General features: G+C 32.6%; 1 protein-coding gene across 1 annotated transcript in view; it reads right to left on the bottom strand.

Annotated features, from left to right (window-relative positions):
- The window catches only part of LOC135961608 (uncharacterized), a 35,168-nt gene extending 16,190 nt beyond the window's left edge, over positions 1–18,978 (bottom strand). Inside the window, exons 1-4 of the mRNA XM_065513135.1 lie at positions 18,858–18,978; positions 9,866–10,001; positions 8,449–9,785; positions 8,316–8,375 (exon numbers count right to left, since the gene is read on the bottom strand). Of these exons, the coding sequence (XP_065369207.1) occupies positions 8,316–8,375; positions 8,449–9,785; positions 9,866–10,001; positions 18,858–18,978 (1,654 nt within the window). The remainder of the gene's footprint in view (positions 1–8,315; positions 8,376–8,448; positions 9,786–9,865; positions 10,002–18,857) is intronic.
- Between the last annotated feature and the right edge of the window lie 534 nt (positions 18,979–19,512).

Genomic DNA, 19,512 nt, shown 5'->3' with positions numbered 1-19,512 from the left:
TGTGTAGAATTTTAGGCGTAAAAACACTCTGACTACAACAAAGTATTTCCGTTTTCTCAAAAAGGTCAATGGTCTCCATGGCTCCATGGAGGTTTATTTAAAAACTATTTTTAATGACATGTTTATTAGAAAAATAAATACAAACACCAGAAAACAAAAGAATTCTTTTGAAAATGTGATGATTTTAATTGAATTCTTTAAATTTTAGCACTATAGCAGGGATGACACATCAGGTTATGTTTTTTTTTAAGTTATTAAATTATTATGAAAAGTATTTTCATTTTAAAATTAATGAGAGCAATTTATGAAATTCTTGTTTAATAGAAATAATTGTTGGTGGTGGAACTAATTTATAAGAAACGTTTTCAAGAAAAATGACACATGCCATACCTAATTTGACACTTGGCAGGTATAGTACGTTCACACTATGATCGAAGCAGTTATTTTGAGCAAATCATGTCGAAATATTTCTGTTATTCGAATTTTTGAAATCAATCTGATTTTTTTATTTCCTTATTTGATATCACCTTGTAAAATAGGCATTGACATTTAACAAGTAAGAAAAGACGCACAATAATGTTGCTTTGAAAATGATTGAAATAATTTTCAGCAAATCAAGTAGAGTAAAGTGTTTTGCTTATGTAGAAATGTATGAGGAATTCTGTAGAAAATTTCATGATTTGACAAATTAATATTACGTTTCCACTATGATCAAAAATGCCAAATATATTGAAGTTGTTCGAAATTGGAGAGCTTAATTTTATGTTGTAAAAAATATGCTGAACTGTCAAATTAAGCATGTTGTTTTTACGAGAGTTTCGTGTTCGGTATTGGCAATTGTTAGTTATGACGTTTCCCCATCTTTCTGGCAACATATGGAGTCCGAGCCAAAAGAACTGCTCATCTTTTGAGGCCAAGGACGAACCAAACCAATTTCGGATACTCTGTTCTGAAGTGCAGCGTATTGTGCATCGATCGAAATAAATAGCAGTTGGATGGGGAATGTTTGGATTATAAGTCGGGTTTTATGTCTGGCCGCATATGATGGGCGTGTTTCGGCCAATGCTCGCTTCAAACGGAACAGTTGCGTTCGGTACAGGTTCCATGTGATGGTCTGGCCAGATTTCAGAGTGACACTACATTTTGTCAAACAAAAACAAGTAAGAAAGTATAGTCGGTCAAGCCCGGCCATATAATACCTAAATATTTATTGTGTGTATTACATAAAAATGCGATATTTCTTTCAAATTTGTGGCTTTTATTTTATAACATTTATACAATATAAATTTATTCAATGTATTAGCCATTATTAGCAATGACCTTTAGCCATATTTCTGGTTACATATGGATTCCGAGCCAAAAGAACTGCTCATCTTTTGAGGCCAAGAACGATATCCAACCAATATCCGATACAATGTTTCAACGTGACGCATATCCCAGAGATATCGTTCTGCATCGATCGAAACAAATAGTAGTCTGACGGAGCACGGTCTTGACAATAAAGCTGGTAAGACAAAACTTCCCCACCATTTCATTCTAAATACTTTTTAACAGATATTGCAACATGTGGCCGAGCGTTGTCATGATGGAAGATTTCGTTTTCATGTCTGACCGTTGCTTTTGGTCAATTTCAAGGTCTCTTGGCTTCAATTCAATCCAATTTCCCTGCTTTTGGATGAATCCTGCTGCTCGAAAACATTTTCAAAATGCTGCCCAATGATTTTGCAAGCTCTTGTTGAGTTTTGCAACAATCTTCATGGAGTAATCCCTCCAATTCGTGGTCTTCAAACTTTTCTGAATCAGACAAACCATCTTTCACACGTTGCAACACATTCACCATAAACTTTGGTGTGCTTCAGCGAGACTTTTTTATTCAAATTAAAGAAGTGAAGCAGAACTTTCCTCATATGACACGTTTTTGGAATAAAATTCGGCATTTTCGAAGCAACAAACTAAGTTTTTGTTAACACTGTAATCTTTAATAACTAAGTGGGAATAAATGATAGATATGTACCCTTCAAAATCACAAAAACCGCGTTCAAAATATATGCCTATATATTTCGCATTTTTAAGTCGTATACCCAATAAAACATTTCTGATCGAGATATAAAAGAGACAAAAATGCATAAAAATTTAATTTATTTTATTATAAATTGATTAGCGGAAAAAACTAAATGTTTTTAACATTTTTAGTACCAGTAATGCATAAATAAAATAACAGGGTGGTATATGGTACGTTAACATAAAGAAGTAGAATAGGGAAAACTCGGGAAAACAGTTCGGTACTTTTATTTAACATTATGTTTCTTTGAGTCATATCTTTCTGAAGCTAACTTTTGCCTAACATGACTTTTTAAAAGTGTCAAAGGCGTGGGAAAAAATCACAAATTTGGTACTATTATCACTTAATGGTACTTTTTTTTAACCCTTCAATGCATATTGTTGCCAATTTTCTACATTCCAGTTCCACTTAATTTTAGACGAATATAAGCTTGATACTAATTCAGATTCGAATTCCGAAAAATCAAATGGAGTACGAAAAGCTAAAGGAAATATAATAAATAAAAATCAACTAAATATTTGATACTTTATAGAAAAATAAAAGTAAAAATCATGCATTAATAGAGAAACTTGATATATATCTAATGGTACTTTTGTTTATTTATTTATTTTTTTTTTTTAAATTTGTACTTTTTATATATTGATGGTTCCAAGGTGGAACAAAGGGCCACAACAAAAATTTTCCATTGTGATTTATCCTTAGCAATCAGCTTCACTTCGGCCCACGACTTTCCAGTTGAAATTGTTTCAGTTTCGACTTGTCTCCTACAGGTGTTACTGGGCCTGCCCAGGGGCTTTCATTAAATTGCCATCTTGGCTACGTTGTCGTTGGTGAGTCTGAGAACATGGCCAATCCAACTCCATTTACAATTGATTATCTGAATACGTATTGGTGTTGCAGTTGCTCTTTCCCACAGGTCTCGGACAAAATATCTTGAGCGGTTTTCTTAACGAGAGATTAATGAATACCTGCAAGTCGCTATCTGTGGTGTTCCAGGATTCACAGCCTGATGCTGATAAGACACTACACAGATATATTAAAGAGTGGACATCTTCAAGATCTACATTGTCAATTTCAAAACTTTCCGGAGTTGGTGGTATTTAATAGAATGACCTTGGTATTTGTTATGTTAAAATGTAAACCACCATCCCTTGTCGTGGTCTGTATTTCTCCTAGTTTGGCTGACATATCGTTGAATGTGTGGTCTAGGAGACATACATATGTATGTTGTGGGTACTTTTTAATTCTTTCTAATCATAAATCTAGCTAGCAAAATAAAAGTTATTTATGTTCTTGAAATTAGTTAAGTAATGGCGCTTTTTGTTTTAAAAGTATTATTTTAATATTTCCAAATTCTGGAAACTAAAAATATTAAAGTACCCGCAAATGGGAAGCTAAGAATTATTTGGTCAAATCTTCTAATTTTTGGTTTCGAAATTATTTATACATGCACAGAAAAAATTATATTTCAATTTAAACATTTATCACATTTTGAACTGGTTTTAATTATTTCATAATTGAATCAAGTATTCATGTGCTCAAAAACAAAATTTTCTGATAATTTCTATTGAATTTGATAATTGAATATACAATTTTCGTTATTGGTTGAACTTTAAATACAAAAATTATTGAATAGATAATTTTTGTATTTAAATTTCAACCAATAACGAAAATTGTATATTCAATTGTCAAATATGTGATATATATTTGAATTGGAACGGTTTAAGAAATAGTTTTTTCTGTGTGTCAAGAGTATTTGTGGATAAGACTAGAAAAAGTGAAAGTACTTTTTCTTTTTTCGGATGTTACCTTATACATATTTCAGCTACTTTCATTAACTAGAAAATAAAGGTTGGGAAAGTGGTACTTTTTGCAACTTCTGAGTACTATCTTTAATATTATTTAATTTTCAAAGGAGGGGGATAAATGCTAATATTAACATTTTGATTAATGGAATCTCTAGGCTCCTTAGGCTTAACAAAATTAGTTGCTCTCTAACAAGAGCCTTGATGGACAAATGGGCCTCATCTTAGCGGTAGATCGGTTCTATGAAGTTTTTATCGCATTTGGTTCTGTGCGAAATGTCGTTCATGCGGGTTCGGTTGGGTTTTGGGTTAAAACTTAATTTTGAAGGATAACTGATTAACCTGTGAAGGCTAGATTATTTTAACTGAGATATATTACCATTGTGAAGAGTAAACTGATAAGAAAATTTATTTTTCTTTTTTGAAGATCGAGTTTGCAAAAAGTACCTTTTTATATTTATTTGCTTAACACATGTGTATCTGGGTTATAAATTTTAGACGTTTTAAAACTTTTTATTATATTTAAAAAATTTACAATGAGAAAAACTTCACAGTTCTTAACTTACGCAATAAGATTTTTTTAAACAGTTTTTTTTTTGCAAATAAAAAACAAACGTTGCCTTGTTAATTGTTGTTATGTTAATTTAATATTTCTTTTTCTGCAACTACAAAACTTCTTTTGTAACGGCCAAAGCCATCATTACCAAGAGTATGAGTTTGAGGCAGCTTTTGATTCAATGTTGTTTATATTGTTGCGGCGTCTTTAAAACATAACCTTTACATGGACGTTGGTTGTATATATTTTTAAAACGGAAATGCTAAACAAAACATCAACAGTTGAGGATGACGATGATGATGATGTAGCAGCTGCAGTGTTGTTAATGCCACCTTGATGTATGATTCTTGTTAGATTGTTTATCTCTTTTTGGCTTGTTTTTATTTTCGTATTTCATTCTTTTTGTTAAAATCTTAAGTTTTTGTGGTGGTTGTTGCAAAAATAAAACGATAATTTAATCCATATTTAAATTGTTAATAAATCAAAATAATGTAGTGTGTGTTTAGGTTGCATCTCCGCTTAGATGTTGCACAATTATTAATTACTTTTTGAGTGGTAGTCAAAAATTTGATGTATGTTTGGCATTAAATATTGATGGTTTGTGTGTGTATTCTATTGATGCGGATATTCGCATATTTCAAAATGTTGCTTATGATTTAAAGTTTCTTTTTTTTTTGTAATTCTCAATGTCTAGTGGTGGTGGAAATAACAAAAAAAAATTTTAAACTCAAGTCAATTCCGAATTTTAATAAATTTCATTAGACTTTAACTAAACTTTCTTAAAGTTTTACAAATTTTAACACAATTCCTCAGGCAACAATGTTCCCAATATGAAATATTATTTTTAGACATAATAATGCGATATTCGATGTAAATCACACTCCTTTTGAAAATCTAATATTTAGAGGGTAGAAAGGGGTAATGTGGTACCTTTTACTAATACGAACTTTTAAGGGTCAAAATTGTATACCTTTTTGGACTTATCTAATTAAGAGCTCCTACTACGATATGATTTTTATTCGAATGAAATTTTTGTTACTTAAATTAGCGTCAAAAAGGGTAAATACGGGAAATTGTATTCTAAAATAAATGATCAAAACGGATGAAATTTATAACAAATGTGCCACCATTGACATAATAGGAATCGGAAAACTAAAATAAACAGCTTGGTACTTTTTTTAAGGCAAATTTTTTCCCAAGAAATTAATGTAATTCACGAAGTTTAAGTCACAGCCTTATGATAAAACATTCGCCAAAATGATTTTTGAAAAATCAATACAAATGGGACAAAAACTGGTAATTAGTACTTTTTATTCTTATGGTACTTTTTCACTATTCTAAATTAATCAATGAAAAATTAAATTGAGCACTATGATTATAGTAACAATTTACAAAGGGATGTCCATGGGTAGTTTTCCTATTTTCTGGTACTTTTTGATTTTTTTTTAAATTAAAAAAAGTTAAGTTATTGAAATTAAGATTCCGTTGAATGAAATGTATGGCACCTTCTTCTAATGATAGTTTTTATTACTTCAAAATTTAATTGGTTTTCATTTTATGCCGACGAATGGGAAATTATTGATACTTTTTCAGGGCACAAATGTCTACATTAACTTTCTTCTGATGGTACTTTTTTTGCTATTCAAAATTAATGAATCTAGTAACTTTAGTGACTTGATTCAGTAAAACGTTTGCTTATATAAAATTTTTAGGAAAATCTCTCAGTTTTTAAATATTTTTTCAGTGATTTTCACAAAAATTTCCTAAGTTAACGTTACATTACAGTGTTAAAATTTCCTGTATGTTGGAAGGTTGCTAATGTAACGCCAATTCCTAAAAAAGGGAGATGTTAACCACTCGAAAAATTATAGATCAATAGCAATTTGTTATCCACTATCCAAAGTTGTGGAGAGGTTAACTACCATCTTGTTAATTATTTAGAGACCAAAAATTTACTCAGCGACCGACAGTATGGGAGTCTTACAAGCGTTCCTATCGGAAGAATGATATCATTCCATTGACCGTTTTGGTGAAAGTAAAGTGTAGGCTCTAGATATTTCTAATTCGTTCAATAGAGTGTGACAGAGTGCGCTTTTATCAAAACTTATTGCTTCCGACGATTTATATCGAGCTTTCTCAGATTTGTTATAGATGGAATCTCATCAAACGAGTTCAAGATCAATTCAGGCGTACCGCAAAGCTACGTCCTTTCTTCTACTATATTTCTTTAAAACTTCCAACCCTAACTATTCTTTTGCAGATGACAGCAACATTTGCCATTTATAGTCATTCAATTATATACCATGCCTTTCGGAGATTAGGGCAGTGAGGAAAAACATGAAAAATAAGATCTTGTGACAATCTCTGAATGGAATTCTGCGAATTAATTCGATATAATGCTCTCAAGACTCAATGTTGTATGTTAACTCACAAACGCACAAGAAATCATGTTGTTCCATCTGTTTTTATGGGTAGTAAATACTAAAAAATCAGAAGCTCATGATATTCTAGGCATTAGTATTCAGTGCGATGTCCGCTGGACAAAACACATGTTTTAAGTGTCGAAAGAAGCATTCAAGTGCCTTGGTTTTCTAAAACGGTGTAGGAAATACTTGACTCCATCTGATCTCCATACTATTTACACCAACTGTCATGTGCTTCGTATTCCATTTTGGAGTTACTCGACCGCGTACAGGAGAAGGCGAAGGTGCTTATCGGTGGCAGTAGGGTATCCAGCTCTATTGACTCACTGAAACATCGTCGCAATGTGGGTTGTGTTTCAGTGATCTACCGATACTACAACGGCATTTGCTCTGCCGAAATTAGGGAACTTGTTTCCGAAACCCGTAGTTATCTACACGCAGAGAAAAAATATAATTGGGCATGGTTACTGTAACCATTTATATAGTGTTACAAGATTTTTAACAATATTATAGTCACAGTAACCATTTACATGATTGTGGTAACCATAATATGGTTAACTTACGATTCACATGATTGTATCAACCATATATATGGTTACAGTAAACAAATATATGCGGGTCTTTTTTTGTTTGGTCATTTATCACGTAGTGGTGTCCGTATATGGTTATATTTCCATGACTGAGATATATAAAATTCCACATTGCCTTCAGAATTTTTTCTTTTGGTTTTGTTTATGGATATTAAGTAAATGTGGGACACCAAAATATTTCAAAAGATTGAGTAGACAAGTAAGTAATTTTATCAATGGTAATAATTTATATCAAAACTAACGAGATATAATTTTGTTTAAATCGTAGTTTCCATTAAGTAGCTTTATTTAATATTTGCATTTTATATTGAGTAACTGCAGTAAGCTCCTTAATTGTATCTATATATATAAAAATGAAATGGTCCATGTATGTAATGTCATCACGTGAGAACGGCTGGAGCGACTTGGCTGATTTTTTTTTATTCGATTCGAAATTTTCAGGAGATGGTTTGTAAAGAAAAAAAAAATTCAAAAATTCCGGGTAAAAATCGGAAATTCTTTTTTTTGTGAGTCCAGTCAACTGTAATAAAAAAGCTCCCTAAAGTATGCAGTACAAATTTAGATATTTTATTTGCAAATAAATAAGAACAGCCTGGTGTGAGTGGGTTGGAGAAACTTGAGGAACTAACATTAGTAAATGCTACAGGGCGAAGCCGGGGCGATCAACTAGTTTTTCATAAATAAAATATGTAGCAAGTACTTGATATTTCTTTTGGTCAACATTATTAAAGCAAGTATTACTGTAATTAATTTTTATATTTAAAAATAATTAATGCTTGATTTTACCAACTACCACAGGCAAATATTTATACAGCTTAAAGCTCTTTAATAGTTTTTATACTCTGAAACCATATTACTTATAATTGCTAACAAACTTACCCTTCATTGGTGCTCGATTATAATCTGGACGTTCACTGTCTTCATAAGAACCAGGGCGTTCTAAAAGTTTAAATAGTTAATAAAATACAAACTATATTGCAAAACTTAATTATTTTAAAATTACAACACTTACTTTTATTGCCCATTAAATAATCATCTGGATTAAAGTAGGTATTTATGTGTTTATCATCATTGTAACCACCACCAGGTCGCGACGCAGCAGTACCATTTCGTCGCATATAGTTATTATCGAAATTATTATTACCGCCACTAGGACCATACGTGGAAGGTCTAGCCGTACCATCGGGTGCATCTGGTCTATTTGTAAAGTCCATAAAATCACCAGGTCGCTGTGATGAAGGTCTAGGCGGCCCATAAGGTGCTGGAGAGCTGTGAGAGTTTTCGGGTCTGGGCTCGTAGGGAGCTGGACTGCTGTGGTCATTATTAGGTCTTACGCCATAAGGTGGTGGGCCATTGTGCTCATCATTATTAGGTCTGGGCCCATAGGGTGCCTGGTCATTACTAGGCCTTGTGTTATAAGAAGGTGCAGCACCTTGACCATTATCTGGCCTGGGATAGTTAGGTGAGGCAGGTGAAGTACTATCATAACCAGAGGGCCTTAAGGGGTCTCTATCTCTGTTGTCATTGTCATAACTAGAAAGCCGATTGGGATCCCTGTGATTACTATCATAACCCGGGGGTCTGGCAGGATCTCTATTTATATTGGTGGGCCTTTGGGAATTAGAAGAATAACCGGAATCCTGAGGTCTCATGGTGGCAGGATTATATGACTCTGGTTGGCCATAACTATAACCGTTGCCATAACCCAAACCAAAGATGGGTTTAGGTGGACCATTGTAATTGGGCGGAGCTGAAGGTCTCACACTGCTGTCATACGAAGTAGGCCTATAACGATCTTCCACCTCTTGAGCATTGGCAGCATAACCACCCGGAATATATACATCCTGATTAGGTGCTGGATAATTGGGTTCATATAGGGTGGGATATTTATACAAAGGATAAATATCCTGTGAAAAATACAAACGATCACCATGGCTGGCTGTGGTAGAGGGTAAATTTTGTGTGCTGGGCTCATATGTAGTGGGTGGACCTTGTGTAAAAATAGTAGTTGGATCATCATAACTAGCAGTGGGAGAAGCATAGCGCGTATGATCCTCTTGCAGCGTTGTCATTACTGAAGGACTAGGCTCCACCAACAAGATAGGTGTACCCTCTGAAGGTCTACTTGGCAGTAGTACAGGAGCGGTGGGCGCCAAGCTTGAGCCATAACCATTAGTTTGCTCCAAGTGATCAGATTGTTCTTGCAGACTGTTGTCCGTCAAATCAAAGCAATTTGTTTTTCTAGCATATAAATCGAAATCTGGATCAAATATTACACCATTAGGTCGTGAGCCAAGTTTATATTTCTCCTTAGACAACTGACAAGTGCCATTTCCACGTCGGTGCACTCTATTTTAATAAGTAGTTGTTAAGTAAAAGTATTAGATAAGCATTCAATTTGTTAAATATTTAAATAACAACAGACTTACCCAAATGATATCGATTGACATCTGTCACCCTCTTGCAAACACCTCTCTTTGCACATGCGCAACGAATTGGTGTCTTCGGTTTTAAACGTCTTCTCAAACGGTATCATGGCCTCCAATGCAACACGCTCAAAACAATCTGCAATGAAGAAGAAAAAATAACGATAAATGGCGAAATGTTGTTACTTATTAAAGAAATTAAAAGTGTTTAAATAGTTTCTTTTAGTTTAGGTTTTTGCCATAATAAAGGAAATTATGCAATGCTAAAGAGGTCATTCATTTAAGAAAATTACTTCACTTAAATAAATTTTTTAATAAAATGAAATTGTTTATTATGCAATTTAGGGCTAGTTAGTTTGAGTGACAGATCGTTTGTAATGGCAAATAAAATATGTTAAAAAGATTCATGCTTTTCAGAGTAGTTAAATCACAATAATTATATTATTTTCTCAGGTTATGTTTAAATTAATTTAAACACCAAAGACAATCTGGATTTTTTACTTGCTTCTGCAACCCTACTCCATGAGGAGTACAACATTTAATTCCGAACTCATAAATTACATTTATTCGGAAACGAAATCCGTCAGTGCGTCCAAATAGAGAAAAAAATTCAATACTAAAATTATTGAAGAGTTTGTATTTGTTAGAAGTTTCTATTGAAACCATGATCTCTGTATAGTACAGATTCTGATGTTGGATACACATATCACTATTGGATGTAATAGGTTTCATAAGATTATTTTTGTAGGAATTACAGGTATTTCGAAATGGCTTTATAGCTTTATTTAATTCGATAGTGACTGATTTATATGATAAACATGCTCCACTTAGCAGGACAACATTACGAAAGAGCAGAAACTGGTTCTGTAATCGTTCGATAAAAGGGAGACTTGAAAGTGGAATATGTTAAGAAGAGGATATGAAAGACGAGAGTTGCAGAACGTTTTGCATGTCTATAATCGAAAATGTAAGGATTATTAGAATGATTTGCATCGGGCTATAGACGAATTGTATGGCGTTTTTGTGCTGTCCTCTGATGACACAATTCTGGGACATTACAAAGTAGAAGAAAATGTTTCGGTTGTCGTGAGTAATTTTTTGGATACGACTTTCAATAGTTATGAGAATGATATGAATGATGTATGTTGTTAAATTTTTTACTATATTATCAGAAAATGAAGTACTTAAGTTGACTGGCATTATTTATATGATTTGATTCGGGATCTAGACAAATTGGATGGAGTTTTTCTGCTGTCTTTGATGATACAATTCTGGGATATTTTAAATGAGAAGGATCGAGTTCTTTTGTTTTATAAGGGAGACTAGAAAGTTTCGGGACACGTCTGCCAGAAGTTATGAGGAGGATATGAATCATGAGAATTGCAGAACGTTTTTTCGTCCATTATCACAATAGTTAGGAAACCGGAATATGACCAATACTCAGGGAATTATAATGATGGGATATTGACGAATTGGATGGAGTTGCTGTCCTCTAATGACACAGCTCTGGTTACAAAGCTGAAGAATATGATTCTGGTGTCGTGAGATAAGGGAAATCTAGAAAACTTCGGAACACGACTTTCAGAACTTTTGAGGAGTATATGAGTTGCAGAAAGTTTTAAACATCTATGTATTAGATATCAGAAAAGTTAGGAAAGAGTACTAGAACGATACGTTGGTACTGGAAAATATATGGGATTAGCTTAGGTTGACTGGTATTATTCCAAAGATTTATTTGGGATCTAGACGAATTGAATGAATATTATGTGCTGCCCTCTAATAATACAATTTCGGGATATTACGAAGGAAAATGTTTCTGTTGTCGTCCGATAAAAAGGAGACTAGAACGATTCTGGATTCAGAACGTGAACGATTATTCAGTAATGAATTACAGGGGAATATTTGGGACAAGCTTAGGTTGTCTGGCATTATAAGAATAATTTGGTTCGGAATGTAGACAAATTGGATGTACTTAGTTATTTTGCTGTTCTCTGATAACACAATTCTGGGACATTACGAAGGAGAAGAAAATGATTATGTTGTCGTGAGAAGGCTAGAAAGTTTCGGGATACGACTTTCAGAATTTATGAGGAGCTTCTGAGTTGCAGTACGTTTTTCACGTCTATTATCGAAAAAGTAAGGAAAGATTACTGTGCACGATACGTTGGTAATGAGGTACTAAAGAATATATGAACTTCGCTTAGGATGACTTCATCCGATAAAAAGGAGACTAGAATGATTCTGGACACTGATAAGCTTAGGTTGACTGGTATTATAAGAATGATTTGGTTCTGAATCTAGATGAATTCGATGGAGTTATATTGCCGTCATCTAATAACACAATTCTGGTACATTTGGGAGGAGACGAAAATGGTTATGTTGTCGTAAGAAGGGTAGAACGTTTCGGGATACGGATTTCCGAAGGTATGAGGAGGTTAAGAATGATGTGAGTTCCCGAACGTTTTGCATGTCAATTATCAGAAAAGATAGTAAACTGTGAACGATACTTTGGTAATGAATTATAGTTAAAAATATGGGATAAGCTTAGGTTGACTAACATTATTAGAAATACTTGGTTCGGAATGTAAACAAATTGGATGGAGTTTTTTTCTGCTCTCATCTGATGACACAATTCTGTGATACTACGAAGGAAAAGAAACTGGTTCTGTTGTCGTGATATAAGGGAGACTTTACAGGGGAATATGAATGATGGGAGTTGCAGAACGTTTTGCACGTCTAAGAAAAGTAAGGAAAACGGAGTGTAAACCAACTTTGGTAATAAAGTACCGGTGAGTCAACCTAAACTGGTATTATTGGTATTAGAATGATTTTGTTTGGGATCTAGACAAATTGGATGTTCTCTGAAGACACAATTATGAATACTTTTCAACTTGAACTTTGGTTTGAAACAAAGCTTTCATTTTGGAAGAGTTGAGGAAGCCGATATAACTAGATCATTTGCTTGAAATACGCAAACTGTAAGTTCGGTCACAATCTGATCATAATCATCGTAAGCGATTATGGCTTTGTTAATCGTTAAACTGTCGAATTTTGGATTCAGAGAAACGTGTATCTGTTTGGTGCGGATTGTGTGGTGGAGACACATTATAGTTTTCCATAAATGAGGCTGGTCAAATAGTGACTGTTGCTGGTGCTCGATTAATATAACATTAAATTGTTTGATATTGACATGAAAGACAAGGCAACAACAAGACCACACTCGAAGATGTGGAAAAAATTAGGAGAATTGCTGATGAAGGAAAAGATGCCAAACTATTGGGTGTATGACTTAAACATGCTGGATTTACAATAGATATCGTATCTTTAGAGCGCGGTTTTTGTTTTTAACAACTTATATGTCATTTTGAAGGGTACATATCTGTCATTTATTCTCACTTAGTTATTGAACATTATAGGGTAAACAACAACGGTTTTTTTGGTTTGAAAATGTTGAATTTTGAGCCAACAAGCGTCATATGCGGGGAGTTTTGCTTTACTTATGATGAATAAGCTCCATCGGTTTCAACGTGCGAGAGATGGTTTGTTTGGTTTAGAAGTGGATATTTTGACATGGAAGACAAAGATCGCTCAGACCAGCCAAACATATTTGAAGACCAAGAATTGGAGGCATTACTCCATGAAGTTTATTGTAAAACTCAACAAGAGCTTGCAAAATCAAGCAGCAATTTCTAAAGGTTTGTGAGCGGCAGGATTCATCCAAAAGCAGGGAAATTATGTACGATACGAATTGAAGCCGAGAGACCTTGAAAGACGATTTCGTATGTCTGAAATGCTGCTTGAACGCTGCTTGAACACAGAATCATTACTTGCGATGAAAAATGGATTCATTATGATAACCCAGGCAATCTGCCGAATCGACACCAAAGCCAAATATCCATAATAATAAGCTGCTGAAATCTGGCCAGACCCTCTTTCGTTTTGAAGCGAGCATTTGTCAAAAAACGCTCAGAATATGCGGCCTTAATTCATTTGCGGTTTGGGGACTTTGTTCATTGGGGACTTTTTTCGTAGCGCCTAATATTCCATCATGACAACGCTTGGTCATATGTTGCAACACATGTTAAAAATTATTTAGAATTAAGTGGTTGGGAAGTTTTGCTTCACCCGCCTTATAGTCAATATCTTGCCCCGTCCGACTACTATTTCTTTTGATAGATGCACCTTAGAACTCTTAGATCAGAGTATCCGAAATAGGCTTGATTCGTTCTTGGCCTCAAAAGATGGACAGTTCTTTTGGCTCGGAATCCATATGTTGCCAGAAAGATGGGAAAAGGTCATAGCTAACAATCGCCAATACTTGGAATAAATTTATATTTTACAAATGTTTCAAAATAAAAGCTAAAAATTTAAAAAAATCCCGCATTTGTCATGATAGAACATCAGTACAATCAATGTCCCCTAATCAAACTACCATATAATTAAATTTACAACAACCTTCACCCAAGTTTTATTGAAAACTTACATAGAAATTTTAAAGTACTATTTTACACAGTGGGTACTCATTTCAAATTATTCAAATGTAGACCTTGTTAATCAAAGTAAGTAACATCACATTTAAAACAATTATTTGTTAACTGTTTTGGTAAATATGTGTTAAATCTTAATATGTATTTTCAACTCAAACGAAACTAACTCATTTAAATTTACATATAATTAACTTTTTAGGCTACGTTATGAGTCTAAGTATCTTAATATCTGTATAAAGGTGTAAAAATAGTTACCATCATGTAAACAGAAATAAATGCAAGTTAAGAAGTCATGTCATTAACATAAAAACAATATTTACCCACATACTAAATATGTAGTGAAGAAACAATGATAAAAAGTTCGTGAAAATCAGGAATGGATAATTTAGAATTTTCAGTAACTTTTAAGATTTGCAAAAACTTGTGGTACTTGAGCAATATAATTGGTATTCATTTTGAGTGAATACGATTTTTAGTAAAATCTCACCATAAAATTTCCATCCCTGATGAACAACAACATCAAAAATTCTGCCACAAATAAAACAAAAACATACAACAATTTCTGGTGCATGACGGTTAGAAAAAAAGTTGGTATTTAAAAATACAAACTCCAACTAAAGCACATGAATACAAACTGACGTTTTTTTTCATTTCAAAACTCATTTGAAAGTCAAAAATAAAATTTTGTTGTTAATACATATTATTATTAATAACAATTAAAAATCTCAAATGCCAATTACCATTAAATTTTTAAAAAAACCAAAAACTATGAAGAAAAATATAAATTTGTTTGCAATAACTTGATGGCAGTTGACAAATGTCCTTTAATTCTGTGATGAAATATTAATTGTATTAGCAACTATGTAAATAAATTTTATTAAATTTTAATTAACATAACAATAAATAAAATAGTATTTGTTCTTTTGTTTAATTCAGCTGTTTTAATTAATAACAATTGTTATGATTTTGTCATAATTTAAAATACATAAATTATTTAAATTTCTTTCCTTTTTAAATTGTAAACAATAGGGATTTTTATATGGATGAACTTTTGCAAAGGTCGTGTCATAGAATTATTTGTTTGAATTTTAATTAATTTTTACTTTTTTTCCAACAATTATTTGTTTATTATAAAATTTAGCTAATTAATGCGTAAATTTGTCATATGAATAATAAATAGTATGTGGTGTGGCATCATGAAGGTCATACGCAATTTATTGTATTATTGTTTAAATGAAATTATTAAATTGTTAATGCTTTCTTTTTAAATAGCTGGGGTGTTCATTTGGGGGGATCTTTTATTTTGTACTTTTCCGTTTTGAATGTCCCAAGGTTTGCAATTGCCTTGAACAACTTTGACCCCAGATATAAAAGGGTTAATAATGTCCTAAAAATTTTTAAATTACAAAATTGAAAATAAGCAGCCCAAGGAAATAATCTGTAATTAAATATTAGAAAATAGACCACGACATAAAATTTGTGACCAAACCTCGAAATCCGACTATTACAAATTGGTAACTATTAAAATTTGCGTTTGTTTATCCTCATTTTGTGTTTTTTTTTTTAGTTTTTTGAAAATTCGTTTAAAATGTACAATTTGGCATTTGAAATATGCATGGTATTTTTGTCAAATCAAATTATAATTATTTATAGATGACAAAACTTTTTTATAATTTGTATTGAAATACAAAAACTATAGATTGCGTATCTTTAGCATGCGGTTTTTATTTTTAATAAATTATATGTCACATATCTGTCATTTATTCTAACGTATTTAGACTGTGTGTAATATTTTGAGTCATGGAAATATAACCATATAAGGACACCACTACGTGTTAAAAGACCAAAAAAGACCCATATCTCCCAGATTTGCCTAAAGTCATGAACTTTTTTTATGGGCCCCCAAAGATTTGGGGCTTCGGTGTCATTTTTACAAAAAAGTGATAATTTTCTCAGGCTCATTCATATCATGCAAACAGTTCGGAATTTAGATTTACTCTCTGAGGCAAAGTTGTAGCCCTTGTCATAAAGAACAATTTTAAAGCTGCCTAAAAGTATGCCTTAATTTATAATAATTTAACAGTTATAATTTAACTAACTTATATTGACCTACTCAAACGGTGTTAAGAATCATTCCTAGGAAGTTCATATGTTCTAGAAAGTTGTTTATTGCGATCTCAGGTACATTTTTGTAGTTGATTGTTTCCTTGAGTTTTGAACGGTTTGGAACTGAACAGGGGAAAAAGGTAAAAAAAATTTAATTTTTTTAAAGTTTTTTGCGAGTTTGATCTTGAAGATGAAGTTTCGCTGATTTTATATGTTCTTTATGACAAGGCCTACAACTTTGCCTCAGAGAGTAAATTAAAATTCCGAACTGTTTGCAAGACATGAGCCTGAGAAAATGATCACTTTTTTGCAAAAATTACACCGAGGCCACAAATCTTTGGAGGCCCATAAACAAAGTGCATGACTTTGGCGGGTCTTTTTTTTGGTCTTTTATCACGTAGTGGTGTCCGTATATGGTTATTTTTGTTCGTGTTGCACTGTGTTATTGAAGATTATAGTGCAAGCAACAATTTTTTTTTGCTTTGAAAATGTCGAATTTTGTATCAATAAAGCGTCATATGCGGGAAGTTTTGCTTTACTTCTTTAATTTCAAAACAAGTGCCGTTGAAGCATACCGAAGCTTATCGTGAATGACATCCATCGGTTTCAACGTGCGAGATATAGTTTGATCGGTTCAGAAGAGATGATTTTGACACGGAAAACAAAGATCGCCCGGGCCAGCCAAAAAAGTTTGAGGACCAAGAATTTGAAGCATTACTCCATGAAGTTTGTTTTAAAACTCAACAAGAGTTTGTAAAATCAGCAATTTCAAAACGATTGCAAGCAGGAGGATTCATCCAAAAGCAGGGGAATTGGGTATCATACAAATTAAAGCCGAGAGGCTTTAAAAGAAGATTTTGCATGTCCGAAATGATGCTTGAACGCTATAAAAGGAACTAATTTTTGCATCGAATCATTACTTGAGATGAAAAATGGATCCATTACGATAACCCGAAACGTAAAAGATCGTATGTGAAGGCCGGCCGACAAGCTATCCATGACACCAAAGCCAAATGTCCATTTGGTGGGACCAAAAGGGTCCTATCTATTATGAGCGGCTGAAATCTGACCACACCATCATTGGGAACCTGAACTGAATGCAACTGATTGGCCGAAAAAAAGCGTCCGGAATATGCGGCCAGACATGAAGTCTTAATATTCCATTATGACAACGCTCGGCCACATGTTGCAATACGAGTTGAAAAGAAATGGTTGTGAAGTTTTGCTATATCCGGCTCTTAACTGAGAGAGCGACACTGCTGTCAGTTGACTCCTGTCAAAATTTGAACAAGCTGCTTCAATTAGTTTGTGTTTGGCATTATATTTTGCGGAAAATAACCATTACTCAAACCAAGCCTAAGCTTGATAAATACTATGGGAACACTGCACAATCAATTTCAGTGGTAAAAAATTGGCTCAAGAAAGCTTTCCACAAGATGGCTACCACTTTTGCTCATGTGCATTTTCTATGGCAAAAATCCATTAATTAGGCTACGAAATGGTGGAACGATTCTCCGCATTTAGCCCCGAGTGATGTTTCCAAAATGTTGGACAAATTGTATAGAGCTCAAAGGATCCAAAAATCTGTGTTTCATTCAAAAAGTCACGGACTTATTGAGCCATCCTCGTGTGCATATACATACGAGTATATTGTTAATTGTTCCCTGAATATGCTATAAAATGGAGTAGCGAAATATCGCAAATAAATAACAAATTAACAAACTTTGTAAATCTGAGGTCAGAGGTCAATAAATTAGAATTTAAATTGACAAAAAAAAAGCTCGAATAAATTAAGCGGACAAAATTTTGAGGAATTGTCATGAGGATTCTTAAAAAAAATAAATTTAGTGTTATTTGACGTCAATTTCTTATATTTTTCAGCTAAGAAACTAATGATAATAGAGACCGACAGTCATACAAACTGAGCACGCTTTCTGCCAGAAAAGCTCCTGCTTCTTTTTGATCAATTTATTATATATGATGATTTATGCTCAACATAAATATTTCATTTTCTATTTCATTGTAATCCATATTTAAAATACAGTAGAAAATAAGGTTTGAGAAGAGTTTTAGAATAAAATTAATTTTATTGAAAAGACAATAATTCTCAAATGTTTCGCAAATCATAATTAAAAGTTAGACATTTCTATGCACGCCCAAGTTTATTTCAAACCTGAATAATGAAATGGTTTTTAATTTAATTTAAAATTTTTAGCTGGCAGAAATCTCAAACCAGCAGTAGTCGAAGTTCAAATGAGGTTCGAAGGACCAATTTTATGATTTTTCAATAAATTATTTAAATTCTTAAAATTTTTAAGTTTTTTTTTAAACAAAATTCCATCAATTTTAAGATAATTAAATAATTATAAACTAATTTAAGTATTAACAAAAAAAAAACTTACCATTTCTAGCTGATACCAATTGATTATCCACGGTTAAGCTACATGTCCTTTGTATAAAACAGCATAAACTTATTAAAGTCCATAATTGATGGTAACAATTAAACAATTTCCAACGTATCATAATTTTATATTTATTTTTATTATTTAATTTTATAATGGTTTTTTATTTTATTATTTTTGTTAACTATTGATAAAAAGATTATTTTTTTTGTTATAATTGTATTTGAAAGTGTGAAAAGCTTTCAGTTCTTAATAAATTTTTTATAGTTTTGAACAAATAAAAATCTACAACCGTTGCTTATGAAATGCAAGTTAAAAGTGATATAATTTTTTTATATAAAAATTAACAAACTGTTATTTTTGTTGGTTTTTGTTAGAATCTTTTCTTTTTTCTAATTTACTGAGATTTTATTTTGGCAAATCCGTTTACACACTTCCGTCAGCTTACACTAATATTTAAAAGTAACTTCTAACAACTTTTCACCTTAAAGTTGTTCAACAAAAGTAAATTTTTAAACAAATAGAGACAGAAAACAAATAATTACTGAGGAAACAAAATAACAATTTCACTGCTTAAAACAATTTCCAACCATAATGGCGTTGGAGTCAGTGTTTAAGAACCAACCAAACTTTAAAAGAAAACAAATTTCAAGAG

This window comes from Calliphora vicina, chromosome 5 (assembly GCF_958450345.1).
Source record: "Calliphora vicina chromosome 5, idCalVici1.1, whole genome shotgun sequence".
Classification (NCBI taxonomy): Eukaryota; Metazoa; Arthropoda; class Insecta; order Diptera; family Calliphoridae; genus Calliphora; species Calliphora vicina.
The sequence above is the reverse complement of the archived record's forward strand: the minus strand, read 5'-3'. Positions and strand labels throughout refer to the sequence as shown.